At 39.6% G+C, this 20,856-nt stretch overlaps 1 protein-coding gene across 4 annotated transcripts in view; it reads right to left on the reverse strand.

The window, feature by feature from the left end:
* The window catches only part of ALPK1 (alpha kinase 1), a 159,509-nt gene that overhangs the window by 50,682 nt on the left and 87,971 nt on the right, over positions 1 to 20,856 (reverse strand). For all 4 annotated transcript variants that reach the window (XM_089691850.1, XM_089691852.1, XM_089691851.1 and 1 more), the window contains exon 5: positions 12,183 to 12,381. In XM_089691850.1, the coding sequence (XP_089547976.1) occupies positions 12,183 to 12,381 (199 nt within the window). The remainder of the gene's footprint in view (positions 1 to 12,182; positions 12,382 to 20,856) is intronic.

A 20,856-nucleotide genomic window follows, 5' to 3' on the forward strand; every position in this document is an offset into this window, starting at 1 on the left:
TGTTTGAGGATTTCAGATTGAACTAAGTAATCCTCTTTCTTGTCACAGTTTCTAAAAATACGAAGAAATTGTCCCCTCGGGATATTACTTAGCCATTTAGGGTGATGGCAGCTATCTTTGGGGATAAAACTGTTACGGTCAGTAACTTTAAAATAACTTTTAGATAAAATACTAGGTCCGTCACAGTACAAAGTGAGGTCTAGAAAGTTTATTTCTTGCTGACTGTGCTGATAAGTGAGCTTAATATTGATATTATTAAAATTGAGAGTGGTAAAAAAGTTGTCCAGTGTGAACTCGTCCCCTTCCCATAGCAGTAAGATATCGTCTATGTATCTACGGTAAAACAACAATTGTGGCCAATCTCTTGCATAAATAAGGTCCTCCTCCCAGCGTGCCATAAACAGATTAGCTAGGCTAGGTGCAAACTTTGCGCCCATGGCAACGCCGGTGGTTTGCAAATAGTATTTATTATTAAACCAAAAGAAATTGTGATTCATAGCGAATGTCAACAATTCCAATATGAAGATTTTTTGTAAGTCTGGTATATCATTTGCTGTGTTGAGATAATATTCAGCAGCCGCAAAGCCATCCTCATGTTTGATATTACTATATAGGGCAGCGACGTCCGCCGTAACTAGAAAAGTGGGCTGTTTCAAAGTGATTTGCTTAATGTCCACTAGCACTTGTTTAGTGTCTTTAAGAAAGGAGGGAGTTTCACCAACAAGGGGCTGAAGAAAGAAATCAATATATTCTCCCACTCGGGAGCATAGGGAGCCTATTCCACTTATAATGGGACGGCCGGGTGGATTGAGTGGATCTTTATGTACCTTCGGTAAGCAATAGATCACTGGTAATTTAGGGACAGAAGGGCAAAGGTAATCCTTTTCTTTTTTGTTAAGGATCCCCAACTTCAAACCTTTATTGAGTATTAGTTTGAGTGCTTTTTTGTAAGGGATCGAAGGGTTGTTGGGTAGTTCTATGTATGTATTAGTATCATTAAGGATGTTTTGCACTAGTGAAAGGTAATGACTTTTATCCATGACGACAACCCCTCCACCTTTATCAGCTGACCGTATTACTAGATCCTTATTATCTAGTAGGTTCCTAATCATTCCATCTGTCTGTCTCTGGTTGTGATACTGGTAGAACGGGGTCTTAATTTTTAGCTTATCTAAATCATTAATCACCATGTTTTTAAAGATATTGATATGGGAATGTGCCGGGGGGTTAAAAAGAGAAGCGTTTCTTAAATTTGAGGTCTTAAAAGTGTTGTTATCTAAATTGGGGTTCATGGTGTTGGCAGGTTTGTTTAAAAAATATCTTTTGAGGGATAATTTTCTAGTGAACCTATGTATGTCTATATAGGTATTGAATTTGTTGAGTTTAGATGGTGGGGCGTATTTCAAACCTTTATTAAGTAGCCTCAGTTCGCTATCAGTTAATATAGCGCTGCTTAGGTTGAAAATACCTGCCTTACTTAAATCCTCCTTCTTTTGTCTATTGACTCGTCTTCCGGCTCGTCTTCCTCTTGTCTTATATTGCGTTTTTTTCCCGTACCTTTCCCTAAAAAAGAGTTTGGGTTTTCTTGCTGATGGGATCTAGGCGGATAATCGTAATCATATTGATCTCTATAATCTTGTGGGTGTGGGCCCTGTGGGTATCTATTGTCCTGCTGTGTTTCCCTGTGCTGTATATTATTATTATACCCATTTCTGGGAGGTGTCTGGTAATATTGTCTATACCCAGTGTTATGGGGACGATTATCTAATTGTTGGTCGGGAAAGTATTTCCATTCATCAGGACGATACTCCCTTCCTTTGCTGGACTGGGGTCTCTGATTGTAATCATGTTTACCTGATTTATATTGATTGTGCCTCCGTGGAGTGTTCTTAGTATGAGGATGTTTGTAGTTGGATGGAGGATAGTAATTAGCCTCTCCCCTCTGGGGCCCATGTCCATGGTTAAACGCCTCAAATCTATTGAAAGTAGGGATATTGTAATCACGTCTGGGTGTAGCATAGGAGAGTCTCCTCACTCTATCCACTGGGGTATGTAGAGGAGGCTGACCTTTCTTAGGAAATGCTCCTTTCCCCCCATTATGTGGTATTGGATGTGTGAGGTTAGTTTCTGTATTGGTAGTGGTAATAAATTCATATTTCTTAGCTTCCCATTTAAAGACAGACTTTTCTTTATAGTCATTGCTATCTCTAATGTATTTCTTCCTCTTTTTGTTTCTCTGTTCCCTTTCAGTTTTATCTACAAGTAATCGTAATTTATCTGATTCTTGTTTGTATTCTTCTTGGTCCATAAATGGAGTGAGTGTTTCTTTGGTTTTGTTAATCTCTTTATCTAGGTGGGAAAGTTTGAGTCTTTTCCTCAAGATAAGGAAATTAAGTAACTCTAAACCTTTATTATTGAAAAATAAATACCAATCAGCCTCACTGTTGATATCTTCTGTTTCAGGGGGTACTTCCCACCTCAGGGACCTGGGTACCATGCCTTCTTTGATGTATTTCTCCAGGAAAGAGATATCCCATAGGGTGCGGATTTCTGCCGTGATGTGATTAGATAGATGGACAAAAAGTCCATGCAAGTTATTCGGTTCTCTTTCATGGGTGAATACATCCTCAGTTATAGCAGATCTTTTGGATCTGTATTCAAAAATATCCATATTGATATGAGATTCCGTGCTCTTAACTAAAAAGTGCTGGACCTCAACTCAAACCAACATATAATAGTGATCCTGCTGCTCAGTTGTAAAGAGGTACTTCGTATAAATGGAAAAAGGAGTATAACGAGCGCTGGACAGTTTTTAGAGCGAAATAGAGAAGCAGCTGGCATGAAAGGCAAGCCTCCAAAACGCCTCGTGGTGGACAATCATATACAAAAACATGCAGCGCTAGAGTGAATAGATCTATCTCATAATACGGAGTGACCACTTAATAAGATATAAACGCAGCTATCATAATAGTCTTATGCAACTAATATTATAACATTCTCATGGTTAAGAAGGTATAAATGGTGATAAAGGTGTCAAAGTCAATCTATCATCGGAGTGACGTAAATCTGTGACATCTGTGGTAGGAAATATGGCTGTGGAATGCACTAACCAGATAGCGCAAATAAAAGCGCATTGGAGTAAAATGACCTACTCCTGGTCACTGGATCAGGGAACCTGCCGGAATGGTGGTCGTCTCTACTATGGTCACCAGAGTCATCCGTGTCCTCTCCAGTAATGGAATTCCCAGGTATCCGGTGGAGTAAACGTTCATCCGGTATGCAGTAGAATCCTTGTGTCAGCGACCTCCCGGGGTGCGATGTGCGCTCAAGGACCAGGAATCACCTTAAGGGCTCAGAAATAACCCAAAAGAGAGGCTTCCGATAGTGTGATAACTTTTATTATGGAGTAGTAAACAAAAAACGCACTTACATGGTGCAATATACACTTCCAAAGATGGCCGCCCGTGTCAAGGTGTGGACCATGTGGGTAGTGGTTGTGGGTCAAATAGCATCTCCCTAACGCGTTTCGTGGCAACTGCACGTTTTCAAAGGGAGTGGGCTAGTGTTGGAGGACACCTATTTATAGTGTGGTGCCTGAAAAGCTTATGGGCACAAATCGCGGTAAATTACCGCTACTGCGCATGCGCGGATCGGGTGCCTCGCGCATGCGCAGTCCGACGCTATCGCGTCATTGCCAATATTCCGCGCATGCGCAGATCGCGCTCGGCGGCCATTTTCTTGGAGACCCAGTCTAAGGATACTGCCACTGAGGACAGAAATAACAGGAGGGAGGGTCACAATCTATGGTTGCTGTCTAGGATGACAGATCAACCCAGGGGGAGAGAATTCAGTGCGGTATAGAGGGCTAATGATAATATTAACCTCTCAGGCTTGATGTGCTCAGGGAATGTAGGAAATTCATTAAATATATCCGGAGTGCAGTCATCCTGTGATGAACTTAGTAGGACTACAAGTCTCAGGGCAGATATACCGCAAATATGTCCTTATGGAAGTGTGTTGATATGGGCAGATAGTGTACAGTTATACATATATACATGGACATGGAATACACTGGTAAAAGATAAACATTAAAATGATAAACAATGCATAATATATATTAAAATGATACCATACATATATATAGGAATATGGGCAACACCTGGCATCCATATACAATTTGTTATTTAATAGCAGAGATTCGGTTCCTAGTTTATTGAGAACCCGATCTTCATGAATGATAAGGATGTCACCCAGTGCAATACTTACATAGGTGATACCACACGTAGTTCTTATACAGGTGGCCATATGGGAATATATACATATTAAATATATATAAAATTATAAAAATGTAAGCATGACATAGCATTACATGCATAAAATGTAAATGCAATTAAAACTAGAATATAGATGATAATGCCGAGAATGTGGCCGAAAAATGGCAACACAGTGAACCCTCACAGTACAACAACCAATGTAAAATAGGTTGGGTAAATAAAGTGTTGAGTGTAACAATACAATCAAGGCCTTAGATATCTGGTAACCTTGCTGGGCCCCGTGGATTGTTCAAACCCGGTAACCCTAAAATTCGGTTGAAGTCAGAGACATAAGCTAAAAAGCCATAAAATTAATCAATAAAAGACCGTTAACTTGTGTCTAAAAAACAGTTAAGATCCAAATCCACATTTAACCCTTGTGGAGCAAATGTTTTGAGTAAAAAAATCCATTTGGTTTCTATCTTGGAGACTGCCCTACGTTTGTGTGTTCCTCTCCAATGTCTTTGGATCATGTCAATTCCTATGAATTTCAGGGAGTGTGGATTATTGTTATGCGTTTGGCGGAAATGCATAGAGAGTGAGTGTTCTCTAAATCCCTTTTTTATATTTGTTAAATGCTCCCTTAGTCTATCACGAAGCCTTCTGGTCGTTCTCCCGACATATTGTTTGCCGCATGCACATTCTAAGAGGTATACGACATGCGTGCTGTTGCAGGTTATAGTGGATTGAATGTCATAAGTTCTCCCGGTGGTATTGGAACGGAAAGTCTTGATTGGGTTTTTATGAATACCGTTGTGGGTACATAACATGCACCTATTACAAGGGAAAAACCCTTTCCGGTCAAAGAAGAAAGATGGCTGCTTAGGTGGATTAACTATATTAGGTGCCAACCTGTTTCTCAGGGGAGGTGCCTTGCGGTAAGTAATATCGGGGATTTCGGGTAAATGTTGCCCTATAATGGGGTCATTCTTCAGAATAGACCAGTTTTTCTTAATTATCTTGGCTATGTCCCTATATTGGGTGGAAAAGTTGGTGATGAAAGGACAAAATTTCTCGGTCTGGATCTTTGGCCTCGTGGTAAGTAAATTGGCTCTGTTACTTTCTCCCACTGCAAGTCTTTCATCATCGAGGGTATTGTCATTATAGCCCTTATCAATAAATCTCTGTTTGAGGATTTCAGATTGAACTAAGTAATCCTCTTTCTTGTCACAGTTTCTAAAAATACGAAGAAATTGTCCCCTCGGGATATTACTTAGCCATTTAGGGTGATGGCAGCTATCTTTGGGGATAAAACTGTTACGGTCAGTAACTTTAAAATAACTTTTAGATAAAATACTAGGTCCGTCACAGTACAAAGTGAGGTCTAGAAAGTTTATTTCTTGCTGACTGTGCTGATAAGTGAGCTTAATATTGATATTATTAAAATTGAGAGTGGTAAAAAAGTTGTCCAGTGTGAACTCGTCCCCTTCCCATAGCAGTAAGATATCGTCTATGTATCTACGGTAAAACAACAATTGTGGCCAATCTCTTGCATAAATAAGGTCCTCCTCCCAGCGTGCCATAAACAGATTAGCTAGGCTAGGTGCAAACTTTGCGCCCATGGCAACGCCGGTGGTTTGCAAATAGTATTTATTATTAAACCAAAAGAAATTGTGATTCATAGCGAATGTCAACAATTCCAATATGAAGATTTTTTGTAAGTCTGGTATATCATTTGCTGTGTTGAGATAATATTCAGCAGCCGCAAAGCCATCCTCATGTTTGATATTACTATATAGGGCAGCGACGTCCGCCGTAACTAGAAAAGTGGGCTGTTTCAAAGTGATTTGCTTAATGTCCACTAGCACTTGTTTAGTGTCTTTAAGAAAGGAGGGAGTTTCACCAACAAGGGGCTGAAGAAAGAAATCAATATATTCTCCCACTCGGGAGCATAGGGAGCCTATTCCACTTATAATGGGACGGCCGGGTGGATTGAGTGGATCTTTATGTACCTTCGGTAAGCAATAGATCACTGGTAATTTAGGGACAGAAGGGCAAAGGTAATCCTTTTCTTTTTTGTTAAGGATCCCCAACTTCAAACCTTTATTGAGTATTAGTTTGAGTGCTTTTTTGTAAGGGATCGAAGGGTTGTTGGGTAGTTCTATGTATGTATTAGTATCATTAAGGATGTTTTGCACTAGTGAAAGGTAATGACTTTTATCCATGACGACAACCCCTCCACCTTTATCAGCTGACCGTATTACTAGATCCTTATTATCTAGTAGGTTCCTAATCATTCCATCTGTCTGTCTCTGGTTGTGATACTGGTAGAACGGGGTCTTAATTTTTAGCTTATCTAAATCATTAATCACCATGTTTTTAAAGATATTGATATGGGAATGTGCCGGGGGGTTAAAAAGAGAAGCGTTTCTTAAATTTGAGGTCTTAAAAGTGTTGTTATCTAAATTGGGGTTCATGGTGTTGGCAGGTTTGTTTAAAAAATATCTTTTGAGGGATAATTTTCTAGTGAACCTATGTATGTCTATATAGGTATTGAATTTGTTGAGTTTAGATGGTGGGGCGTATTTCAAACCTTTATTAAGTAGCCTCAGTTCGCTATCAGTTAATATAGCGCTGCTTAGGTTGAAAATACCTGCCTTACTACTCCTCTCAGCCCACCGCTGGGAGTGGCAAGGAGAGATCCAGGAGGCAGATCGGGTGGTGTTCTCTCTCCCCCTCCTTTCTGATTCTAGTGGTGGGACTGCATTGGAAAACCTGCACACTTCCAGATCAGGAGCTGCAGGGTGATTTTGACAGGTGACTGCTGAGCGTAGGATCCCCTAAGTTTGTACATCATGAAGGAGTGGAGGGACAGGGCACGCATTTTGACATCTTTGCCCTGGGCACTGGATGACCATGTCCTGGCCCTGATTACACTATACTAGTATAGGAGAGGTCTGCAATGGAGGCCTTCACATTCATGTCCTTTAAGACACACCTATCACATTTTTTATAGCAATATTCTTCTCTTAAAGCAGATGGAGAGTTTTTATGACAACTTTTTTGCATGCTCTATTGCAATCCACTGGGGAATGCACAGGCTGGGAGACAGCTCTGTAAGGTCCTTCACATAAATTATTATATGTCGTATGTAATATTTAGTGACATTTTATTCTAATATAAAAATACAAAACCAGTCTAATACCATTTAGAAATTTTATGAAAAGATACATGAAAGTCTGTAGAAAACGTTATACACGCTGTTAAGCTTCTGACCTGTAATCATATATTAAAAAAGAATACATAACTAAATCTAGCAAATGTGTTTACATTTATTAAGGGGTTAATTTTAGTTGAATGTTTTGTTGTGCTCTAAGTAGTTAAATATGCCTGTATGAATGACCGCCCAATCAGAAACTTTAGCTGGGTAAACTTTATTTGGTCAAGGGTTCCATTTTACTAATTTGATTATGGGGAGAGACAGGGAATAATCTGAACTTGAGGGTAAAGGAAGGAGAGCAAGAGCCAATTATGGACCATGAAGGAGGAAAGAGAGTGGGGACTGAACATGGAAGGAGGAAAGGAATAGGAGAGCAGGATAACAACTGTCTGTGGACCGGGGAGGGCATAAAGAAGGCAGATTGAAAGCTGTTCAGGGGTGGCAGGGATTGAAGGAGAGACCAGAGTTCACCATGTAAATGGGAGAGAAGGCAGAAAGTAGATGATCATGGAAAAGGTAAAGAAAGAAAAGTTAGGTAGTAAGATTAAATTATGGATAGGGAACAGAGGTGGCTGAGCATGATCTAATTACGGGCCATCGGGAAGGAGATATAGTGAGGTTCAGCATTGTTGGGGAATATTGTGTTTTTATTGGGAGAGGATGCAGAGCAGGAACAAGACAAAGGGGGAGCTGATTGGGGATTTAGGGAGAGGAGTCGTGCATGAACGGTCATTGCTTCTTCCTGGAGCAGTTTATATCCTTTCACTTCATGAAAGAAGTCAGGGTACAACTGTTTGCGCCAGATATAATACACTTCAGAAAAGGTGTGGGGCTTAACCAACGGTTGGCACTTAAAGTGTTACTAAACCCGCAACTGTAAAATCAGTCTGTATATGTAGTAAAGCATGCTTGTTATACTCACTGTGGAACCTAAGGGGTTAATCCTCTACATTGTGCAAAAAGGAGGTTTGATCCTGACTTCTCAGATTCTCCCCTTCTTCCCGTGTCCCCCTCTTATCTCCTGATAAGACATATGTGTGTAGACACTCTGCACAGGTTCAGTTTGGTGTGTATTGCTAGAGAGGTTTTTTTTCTTGGGAGAGTGCATGTGATCAGCACAGGGCCAAGCAGCACACTAAAGAAAGAGGTCAGGGATCCTGCATCCTCCTAGACCAGAAAGAAAACTCCTCCTACAAGCTTTAACCAGTGCTCTGCTGGACACTGATAGAAGTAAAAAGGCTGATCTAACTGCTGATGAGAAAAGGTATTTAGCCGTTTATATTTACTAAAATAATTGCTTTTCCATGTTCTGTGTACTGTGGGAGACCAGATATAGTGAATGCAGGGACCTGGGTTTAGTAACAGTTTAATAGGAAGGGGCAGGTTAGTACATGCAGGATCTACTGTATGTTTATGAAATGTCATTTGACACTTTCTTAGGAGGTTGCCTCTTCTATGGCTGTCAAAGGACAGTAGGGACACGGTTCTGAGGCAACATACCATACAAAGGATAGTATTGTGGAAAATAGGAACAGCAGAATGCAATAAAAATGGGAATGCAAAAGTACTGACAAAACAGAGGTCACAGAACGCAGAGTTGAGGTATCATACAAGCACAGGGAATCAGGGAGTGTATAGCGTCCAATGCAGCAGATGTATTGTGAAGAGAAATCGGGGTTCAGTGCAATGTAAACAGAAGCAGATACTACTGCGGACAGATATAAGAAAAGGAATATAAAGCAGTGCATATTGTGAGTGGAGAGATGCACATGTGCACTGAGAACTGCCAGAAAATATTGGGTGGATGGGACATGGCTTGCAGTGTGACACTGGGGACATGACAGAGCAGTCAGAGAACATAGAGTGGAAAATGTAGTGCAGACAGAGGGACAGAACTGCCAGAGAAGTTATTGCAGACAATGTGAGAATAGATGCATCAGAAGCTAGTACAGACAATGGGAATGAAATGCTGCTAACGGAACAAGGAACATTGTATGTAGGGGATGTACAGTACATGCTAATGATTAAAGAATGGGGTTGATTTCCTTAGGTAGAAGAGCATGTTAACTTTACCAAAAATAACCAATCATGTACAAAAAAAACAAAAAACGTTCTCTTGCATACGACTGGATAAAGGGTGTAGCTTGACTTCAATAAGCTATAATAATTTTCACCTTGCAAAGTACATTTGAGGTGGAGCTGTACTGACTTGACATTATGTTATCTGCAAGCAAAAATACAGTTTTTTAAAAAATTTTCTTGCACATGATTGGGTATTCTTTGCAAAGTAAACTTTTACTTAGCTTGACCTAATTCAAAAAGCTCAGTAAACATTCACTTTGGTCCTGACGAAGATGAATAAGATACGTCCATCGGAGAACCGCATTGACGTCACATGGCTGGCCGCGCACATCGGCTTCACGCACCCAGTTCTCGTGGGGACACGGGCCACCACGCTAACTTTTGGCACTGACCAACCACCATGTGTACTCTCAAGGAAGCGGAATTTGACCATTGGAGGTCCTGACATGGCGGCTGCCTCTGGGACTCCAAGCATGGAACTGAGCGACTAAGGCTAGGTCATACTATCTCCATCTGATGGAGTAGGTGGTGAGTGACACATTTACTCACACCTGGCGGATCACTGGACATGCATGCATGTCTCTCTGCCATTAGAAGTCCCTATATGGCGGCTACCTTATGGACTTTCTAAATGTCACTCCTCATTTCAGGACAGTGACTTTATTCTACATCCAGCTGTCAGTGAAAAGCTATTTTGCCCATATTTGGTTGACACAACGTACATCTTTAAGGAGCTTTATGCAATATCCACTGCCCTATATGGGTTTATAACTCACTATCGCATATTATATTCGGAGGCTGTGTCTTCTGGTCTCAGAAATTGGCCTATGGGCTATACACTATCTGGATTGCAACAAGTGCCTTTTTCACCACAATTTTGACCCAGGCATCTATATGTGGAATGTATCCAATTACATGGTCATGAAGTATATTCTTTACTACATATCTTCCCTAGTTGAGCTTCTATTTCCATGATGATTGGTCTATAGCAATATTGTAATTTCTCCATGATATATGTATCCCCACCATGGTTGTGCACCCCCATGTGTCTTTGCTGTATGAGCAAAAGTCCTTTGAGTCATTGTCTCTGCAGCACAGTACAATTTATGGCCTAGCCATGATGTCATTCTTTTTTATTTTTAGTTTTTTGTTTTAGGTTGTCTTTTGTATTGTCTTTTATTGAAGTGATGGCTACCAGCAGTCTTTACTCAATTGCCTCATATTGTAATTTTGCTAATAAAAGCATATTTTGATAATTTATTTGAGTATCGCATTGTCCTTTATATAACCGCTTTTTCTTGTGAATTCCTTGTTCACAGAATAGAAAACAACATGGAGGCGTAAACTACACAACAAAGGGGTCATATAATATCCCATTAACCACCATATTTAAATGTCACTTTTGTTTTATGTAATTATACAGTTCAAATGTTAAAGTACATTTTAAAGTACAGGCACATTTTTTTTTTATTTTGTATAAAGCAAGGGAGGGTTATAATCCCTGTTAGATTTTTTTGCCAACTATTGCAGAGATTTCCTGTCCCATCACAAAAGAGAAACTGAGAGCAAATCCTTGCAAATTAAGGGAATCCCTTGGGTACCACCAGATCACCAAAACTAGTGTCCACATCGGAAGATTTTCCCTCTATTATTTTTCTGGGGACAACCCAAAATTTGGGATCTTCTTTTACTTTCATTTTCAATGATAATAGTAAACAGGAAATATAGAGAGTGTGAATTTCCCTAACAGGGCACAGACAGCAATAAAAACCTGACAGCGTTCTAATCCATCTCCATTCTATCCAAAACAAAAAGTTTTGCCTTTAGTTATCCTTTAATGGTGTACAGTCATTTCAGTCACAAATCATATTTATAAAATAAAATTGATTGTGGCTTTCACCAAACATTACCAGGTTGTGTATGATTCCGTGTAATTTATAACACAAGAAACTGTAAGATTCACCTGCAATGAATATTTAATAAATGTAACATGTATTACATTAGATCTACAATTCATAGATGTAATATAAAACCTAAGAAAATCTGTTTATCGTACATATAGAAAAATCTAGTATCTGCAAACTAGAGATCAAGAAAACCAGAGTGACAAAAAACGAAGTCACAAATGAGTCACAAATACACACAGCTGTCCCAAAATTTGCTCCTTCAAACATAATTTAAAAAAAAGGAAAACTTGTTATTTTTTCGGTTGCTTGTTTATTTAGCCAAGAGGTCCTATGGAACAGAATACAAAATACAGAATATAGGAGCAAGCTTTTATATAATGCCTAGATTGTCTGTTGCATTACAGGGGCTCTTGATCAGAAGTAAGGCAATTCAGATACCCCTGTTTGAAACCAGCAGGGTATATTTGTTTGGGAACAAAAGGCCCAATTAGTATTTTCCACACCCTTTCACAAATCTCTCTACCTCTTTTGGCTCTGAAACTCTTCTTTCTTGCCCCTTTGTTAAAGTAAAGGGAGGCTGGTCCTAGGTTTGAAAAGATGCCACTGGGTTCATTGAAATGTCATGCCATAATGGCACCAAGTGTCCTCTTGAAAGTCAAGTAGTTCCTAATTGGATCTAAGCTCAGAAAACAGAGAAAGATCAACTCAGAGATATGTCACCTGTATTTACGGAGATGCGAGCTTGCCGAATAACCACCTGTGGGGCTATTGGTGTGGAAGGCCACAACTTGTGCAAAGCTTTGGCAACCGAAAGAAGTCTTGTGGATGCATCTGCCCAGTACAGAAATCGGTCAATCAGGAACACAATGGCAGCAGCAGTAGCACTGTCACAAACCCTTATACAGGTCTTCAAATACACCTAGCATGGAGAGATAACAAACCACAATGTCAAACATTGCATTATATCTTTCTGTGATAACATTAAAGGAAATGGTCACAGTATACGCTCATTTTATTACATCAACCTTATATATATGTTTACTTGAAAAATCTCTTTTCGTGCAGTGAGTTCTGCCTGTCTGGTTGTCATCTCTTTCCACAACTTCCTAGATTACCTGCATGCTTTGCAGCGACCCCTCTGCTGTTTATGTTCAATTTCTAAGGACTACATATCCCATGGTACCTTGCTGCCTGCAAGCAGTGACCCCTGTACTAACTTTGCCTCCCATAACTCCTTCTCCCAGAACCAAGGCAGACTCTGTGAAATGTGTGACATAGCAGTGCCTATCAACAGGGCATAGTGATTTAAGTAGGTTTGCAGGGATCTTAACAAAGTAAGTCTACAAACCTCAAGATCATTCAGATTAATAGGTGTAGACTAGAAATAATTGAAATACAATGTAGAAATTAATATATGAATTTACAATTTTTACCATAGGTATGCTTTAATTTGAGAACTGCACTGCTGAATATAAAATATTTTTTAAATAATGATTTGCTAATGATCTGATATTGAATAATTCCTGGTACATGACCAGTTCTACATATACCAATCCATGAAATAACAGTCACTGACCTTCCTCTGACCATGAGGAAGGCCACGTGTTTAAAATGGTCAATAGCTGCATAACCACTGATCAGCATTTTTCCAAATTAGAAATGTAAAAAATATTTTGGCAGTTAAATAAATTCCTAACTACCAAAATTAGTTTCTAGCATGTTAAAAGTGATATCAGTTAGCTAATGTTGCGGGTTGATTTAGATCCTACACACAAATGAGATGTTACTGGATGGAATTAAAGCTCTTCTTTATATACAGCCAAGTGTAAAAAGCCAGTGAAGGTTATCATATCACACCAATTAGAAAATATATGACACAAAGGTAAATTAATGAAATCAGAAGTGTCAGAAGTGGGCTGGCATTGATGGATTGCACTAGAGCAATGAGAACTTGGGTTGACTTCCAAGACGCTACCCACAGGAAAGTAAGAAGAAGATTTCTGAAAACTAGACCAAGACTCATGGAGAAGCTGCCTGTGGTAACCAGCAAGATTCCATGTTTCACTTTGCAGAGAAGACAGCTCAACAGGCAAGCAGAATCTCACAGTATCTTGTACACACTTTTTTGTTCGTGCTATGGTTGAGGGACATATAGCTTCAATCGAACAGCCAGTCCTGACCCCAGCTTATTTTGGGTGAAACATTGGTTTTCTAATCTGGCCAATAGCTTTTTCCTAAGGTAACTGTGAAATGTCTAAAGTTGCATGTCAAAAATACCAAAAATGGGTGGGTCAAGATCGTTTAAAACAATAATTTTTCATGTAAATCATGAAAACTGCCATTGCTGACTTTTCATTTTGCCAAATGCTGGTTGCCTGGCTTTCAAGTGTCAACATGACATAAAAAGAATAGTTGCTCGAACCTTCTGCTTCAGTACATAGGAAGTGATTTATAATGAAGAGAGGATATCACTGTCCACTCTCATTTATACTCTGCTAGGTTTTTCGAACCCTGGCCTACATTTTTATGACCCACTCATAAACTGCATTCCCTGCTGTGGATCCTGTTGTGCCCAATGGAGTTGTATTTGTTTGAAACAGCAGAGAGAGATAGCTCTGTAATTGGAAGAGAGCTGATCATGTGACCTTGGCAAGAATTTCCTTCCAGCTTTTTATGTAGCCTCCTCTTTAGTTTTAGAGTGCTCCAATGAATTCAGATTACCACATTTGTGAAGCTCACCACTAGAGAATAACAATTTCTGGAAATTTTGAAGCCACAAAAAAAATAGTTTTACATAAAGTCTCAGAAATCTTTCATGTTATATACAGTAGTTTGAATACCATGTCATAAATGTATTATTTATCATTGTAAACTAACATATTCCACACTTCTTTTTCAAATTTTCCTGGCAAAACAAAAAACAGTTTTGGAAAAACCCTGTTTTTTTTCCCCAGTTTTTTAGTTTTTTCCCCAGGTCTTCCTAGCTTTACTCACCACTATGCCTTATCTATGTGTGGTACTCAGTTTTTTTTTATAGTGTGGTTTGACCTTGGTTTTCACATAGCGCTTTTTTTTTTCTTAAATTTGCCTCTTAAAACCACTAACTCAAACGAATACACAAATCAGGACTTTTCTCTGCCTTTGCTTATCTACATATTTCAGGTCAATGACTCAAGAACCAAAAAAATCCAGTGGGACAGTATAATAGCCAGGAAACTAGAATGTTCACAGGGAGCTCAACAATTAGATTAAACAGGCCATAGAAATCTTATGCATGCAAATCTTTCTATAATAAGACACATGCTGCTGGCAACTGAAGACACTACTTATGTCAGCTTACTCAAAATTCGACCAAAAAATAACAGAAAACAGATAAGCAACAAGTACAATTGTATCATCTGGATGGTTTTGGGGTTATTTAAAGTGGTTAGGTGTGTCTTTGGGGAGAACGATAAGAACCAGAAAAGAGAGAAGAAATGCAATTATAAAACATGCAAGGTACTGTATATTAAAATAGCTTGGAATGAATGCTTGAACAAATAAGATGCAAAATAAGAATTTACTGCAACATTTTTTTTACTGATATTCCTCCTCTAGTTAACAGAAAATAATAATAATAGAAATAAATTGTAGAACTGAATACCCTGGTTCATTCAGAAATGTTTAACCTTGTCTAAATTTATGGATAGTCTTTAATGTGTGACTCCGATTTCAAAGGCCCAATTAAGTGGGCTGCAAACTTTTGACAAGCAAGAGGTGGATAGAAAGCAAACTAAGCAGTGCCTAGAATGGAAGCGTACTATATTCCCAGCACAATAAAGACACTTACACCTGGCACGAGCAGAATACCTGTTGTTAAACACAATAAAGGAATGTTTCAAAGCACCTGTACGCAGCCTTTGCACATTAGTTCTTTGATAGCTCACAGTACAGTGCGGATTTAAATGTTGACCATCGCCCAGTCTATTTTTCCCCACTTCTCCTCTACATAGATTAGAGTACAAAAGCCTGAAAGAGAGTGACCCGCCAAACAAAAGGGTTTTGAGTTGCTCGGAAAAGCAGACTTAGTGGAGGATGGATGGAATCCAAGTGGCCCTATTATTTCCACTTGCACTAATTAGACATTTTTCTGTCACCTATTGAAGGCTGCTGAGAGGCCAAACTCACTGAATTCATTCCTAAAGTGTTTACAGAAGTTTGCATCTGTTTGTGTTTCTTCAGGAGGAAAATAAGCACTTGAATAGCACTGAAGAAAATCTAAAGGAAGCATCTCATTCTGAAGAGGCGGCAGGCTGCAGCTGCATCATGCCATACAACCTATGGTGTCATCTCCTAACAGGAGGACAATGAATGGAGAAAGCACAGACTGCTGATGCTCCCAGAGACAGTTTTACATTTTATTCTCTTATATACTCTCCCTGTTCTTGTTCTTACACCAATGATCCTGGTTTTTTAGGCATCCATGAGATGTGTTCCAAATCAATTAACTCTGTTTATACAGATTTGAAAAATTATGTCAGGGTGGAAAATTATGGCTGTAGCACTTTTATTTGAGTTATAAATAAAAATTTGAAATAACCTTGAACCTTTAATTTTACCAGATCGTTAACACTGTACACACAAACCAATACCACCGTTAAAACTTTCACCAAACCACATGCTCAGTCTTTCAGGACTCGAGCATACAATACCTGTACCAGCCAGCAGGTACCACCATAAACACTGTCCACCCACACCTGTTGGGTGACATTACCCCCACTCAGTCTTTTAGGACTCGAGAACACAGAGCTGCCAAAATGTGCACATAATTCTTTTTTCTAGCACAATATACACTCACCGGCCACTTTGTTAGGTACACCTTGCTAGTGCCAAGAAAATATCCCCCACACCATTGATACAAGGCAAGATGGATCCATGCTTTCATGTGGTTTACGCCAAATTCTGACCCTACCATCTGAATGCAGCAGCAACCGGTCTGCCCATTCTCTTTTGACCTCTGACATCAACAAGGCATTTTTGTCCACACAACTGCAGCTCACTGGATATTTTCTCTTTTTTGGATCATTCTCTGTAAACCCTAGAGATGGTTGTGTGTGAAAATCCCAGTAGATCAGCAATTTTTTAAATAGACCAGCCCGTCTGGCACTAACAACCATGCCACATTCAAAGTCATTTAAATCCCCTTTTTCCCCATTCTGATGCTCGGTTTGAACTTCAGCAAGGCATTTTCACCACATCTACATTCCTAAATGCATTGAGTTGCTGCCATGTGATTGGCCGATTAGCAATTTCTGTTAACAAGCAATTGAACAGGTGTATCTAAAAAAGTGGCTGGTGAGTGAATAGCTACACACTACTATGTATTGCTGTAAATTGTGTCATGCTACAATGCAGGCATATTGCCTTGACTTGCCATTTAACAATGAAAAGGTACAATGCATGTTGTGTGCATTACTGCAATACAAAGCCATGAATCTGGCCTTAGAATGGCCCTTTCCTGCAATAGATTAGCTATTACACTAATTTCTTCAGCACACTTTTGGCTTTTGACACATCCAGGATTGTTTAATGTTGGTTTTTAATTTCGGCAAAATCCACACTCCACACTTGCTTGGTTCAAGGAATTTTACTTAAGAGGACCAGCATATCTTCAACATGTTGGATATGTTTTCACAAGACTGCTAAGTAAAATTGTTTAATCCACACAAGTGTGGTGTGCCATCCTTTGCTAAAATTGAATTCCAACATCCCCACCATTGGCTATGCTCCTGGCCTATATGCAGGATGGTCATTTAGTACTTCTGGATGCCTGTGTCTCCTGCTGCATGTTTTGGTCATTTCCTCTGACCCTATGTCACTGTTGTTTCCTGTAGTGATTGAGGAGCCAGGGGATGGAACCACAGTAAGTAGTGGGGGAGAATGCCATTCAAGTGTCAAATGCTGAAGTGTCTGGCAGAGGCTGTAATGCTGTAATGGAATATAGGTAGGAGACATCGTGAGTAAAATAGCTCTTCTATTGCAGGAAAAGTCCCCACCTTAAAGCAAAACCTAATTTGTCCTGACAATCATGCCCATGTATTGTCCAACCATCTTATGTCTCTGGCCAGCATTAGACTACACAAATTCTCTAGATGACTCATCCTTATGTTCAAGCTGTACCAAGTACCACTGTGTTAACCATTCCCAACTCTTGGTAAGTGGAAGATTTAACAGTCAATTATAAAACATTTTTCACCATTCTAGAAAATCCTTTTAACCAAATTTGATCAGTTCTGAACATCAGTAGCAAACCTAGTGAAAATCACATCATGTATAGCCATATGAAGGAGCATGCCAGTTTCAGATTACAAATTAACTATACTACAAAGATGGTTAATAAATGAAAAACAAATGTAGTTTGGTTCTGACAACCAATCACACATTTGTTTTCAATCCAGCTGGATAATTTAGGCAATATATCTACTTTTCTGCCCTTTTTGCAAATAAGTCACCAATTTATGAACCGAGTGATGCCACAGGAATCAAACACAGACATCATAGATGAATATAAGAAAATATTATTATTATACAGGATTTATATAGCGCCAACAGTTTGCTCAGCGCTTTACAATATAACGGGAGACAATACAGCAACAATACAGTTCAATACAAGAGGGTTAGGAGGGCCCTGCTCCTTGGAGCTTACAATCTAGGAGAAACCTTGGTAATGATGCTACTTGTTAACAGCTTGTCAAGGTTTCTGTATATAGTGCATCAACTTAAACATTTCAGTTCTCACACTGAATTCCTATGGTGGGAATTGTCTGGATGCCATTGACATAGTGGCACAAAGGGCGCATGCTTAAAATTCTGTGCCAGGTGCTGAAGGAATTAAAGAGGCATTATCTGTCTCCTTCATTTGGCCCATGTTTTCTTTAAGCTGGTAATGATGTAGCCTCCTTTAAGGATTTACACAGCAGCTGAGGATGCCAAGCCTATTGGAAAGAATGAAGGGTCTGTATGTGTTTTGGTGTTTTTTCATTGGGCGTGCTGCCCTTTCTGCTCTTTACATCTTCTGTTTGGGTGCCAAGGGTACATTTAGAGTAACAATGTTTTCTTAGACCTACAAGATCAATCTTGATCTTAAAAGATCATGAGAGTGTGCTGAACTTAGTCGCTTACTAAAGCAAATCACAGACTCTGCTGAGGGAACATTAACAAAGGCACTCTAATATTTGCATAAGTTAGCATTAAACAAACAAAGTGTAGAGTAAAAGTTCTCTTCACCCTAACCGGACTTCTTGTTTTCTTTGATTCTCAGGCAGCCAGGCTTGTGCTTGTATAAAACTGCATGTCATTCTATTAGAGACAATGCATAGCCAACTATTGTGTCTGGAAATACATTATATAGAGTTTTAGATTCACAGAAATGCACATCTTACATGGCCACATTTAAAGTATCCGTAAAGTCAAAACTTTGAATTCTAGAACCCCTGTCAGCTTTTTAGCAGGCTTCTTCAAGCTTTGAGCAGTGACTCCAGTGACTCCCAGACTCGAGTTTCCTAAAATCTACCCAAAGCTTTGTAAATGTATGAGTTGATGCACTTTGGAATTCTATTTATAAATTAAGATAAAACAATGCTATGAGTTTAGGCAAGAGTCTCCCAAGGGTTCCATGAGAGATCCCCAGAAGTACCACCATTTGCTACCATTCCAACAAACTAGTTTTTGGCCAATGATGTCAGCATAATTTCAGAGCCAATGTGGAGCAAGACTAGGAGTGTGTCCAGTCTTTCAGGTAAAAAACCTCTGACAGCAATGAGCTGCTAGAAAGGGGGCATTCTTCCCACTGAACACCATTGTGAGGGACATTCTTCCAAGTGATCATGAATGTAAATGGCATTTTTTTAATTTAAAGGGGCAATTCTCACTGCCTAGGAGAGTAAGGGGAGACTTTACAATTGACTGCCAATGTAAGGGCAATACACTGACCACAAATGTAAGGGAATACTTTTTAGCTGACAACCAGTGCAAGGCAGCCCTTCCTGACCATGGATGTAAAGGAATACTACACTAATAACCAATTTAGGAAGGCACCACACTACCCACAAACATGAGAAAATACTACACTGATCATCAATTTAAGGAGTCACTTTTCTGCTATTCTGACCACCAATTTAAAGGGGCACTACAATTACCATCCATTTCCTGCAGGATGATGTACATAGCTTCCTGAAAACATCACGAAACCCTGCCCCATCAAAATGCCTTGATGGCTGAAAGTTAGTTTGGAGAAGACTTCAGCATTGAGAACGCCAACATAAGACACTGAGTCTCAATGATTGAATGAACTGAAAATCTATGAATGAAAGGAGTGGGCCAGAGACAGTAAAGCCGGTCATACATTATTGTACAATTCTTGTACAATTTTCCTTTAGATTTACCAAAACCATATAATAACTAAATCCTAAAACAAAAATGTAATATACTGTAGCTTACCAATCATTGGATGTGGTGGCTGCATTAGTTTCCCTTTTTTCAGGCTTTTATTCCTGGAGGTTCACCTTGTGATCAGCCAACAACATGCCTCCTGTCTATGGGTGGTTACCAGGGGTGGACTGACCTTTTGGAAACTCGGGCAGTGCCCGAGGGCCCGGGGTCAGTAGGCGGCCCCATGAGATGCCCCTGGTACCTTTTTCATAGGTTTTTTTGAGTTTGGGCAAGGACACAGGGGCCCCATGATCCCCTATTGCCCGGGGGCCCCATGAGTTGTCAGTCCGCCCCTGGTGGTTACATTCACTAATCTACTGCATCTATGGAAGAGCAACTTAGCCACCCTTGGACAGCAGCTTTGTTAATCAGTGGAGAGGGTGGAAACATGAACAAACACAATTTGCTTATAAAACACAACTTTACTTACATATGTCAAAACCACATGTATAGAAGAATCAAAAGAATTTAACATAATGTCATAACAATAGAGTTTGCAATAATATTTGCCTCATAGTACTGGGGTCATTGTTTTTTCTATCCTGAACACGACACTATCTGCATTGAGTTTGCATTTTTTTCCATGTGCTTGCATGGGTTGCCTCCAGGTACAGCTTCCTCCCACACTCCAAACACATGCTGATAGGTTATATGGGTCCTGTGTGTATTAGTCCTAGTTTGTAAGATAGAGAACTTATATCAGTCTTTCTCAACCTTTTTGTCACTGAAGAACACTTGACATTTTTTCCAGCTCTCAGGGAACCCCTGCTTTATTGGAGGTTAGTAGAAAAATGCCCCTTGCATTATTGGCCAGTGGAAAGAATGACCACCTTACAGTGGTGGTCAGAATGCAACCCTCACAGACTGCTAAAAAGATCATCGGATTCATGCAGCAGGCTCTGCCAAGTGGAGTTGACCCTGAAAC

The sequence above is a fragment of the Staurois parvus genome, unplaced genomic scaffold, assembly GCF_062004578.1.
Source record: "Staurois parvus isolate SC_StPar_1 unplaced genomic scaffold, SC_StPar_1.0 ptg000572l, whole genome shotgun sequence".
NCBI lineage: Eukaryota > Metazoa > Chordata > Amphibia > Anura > Ranidae > Staurois > Staurois parvus.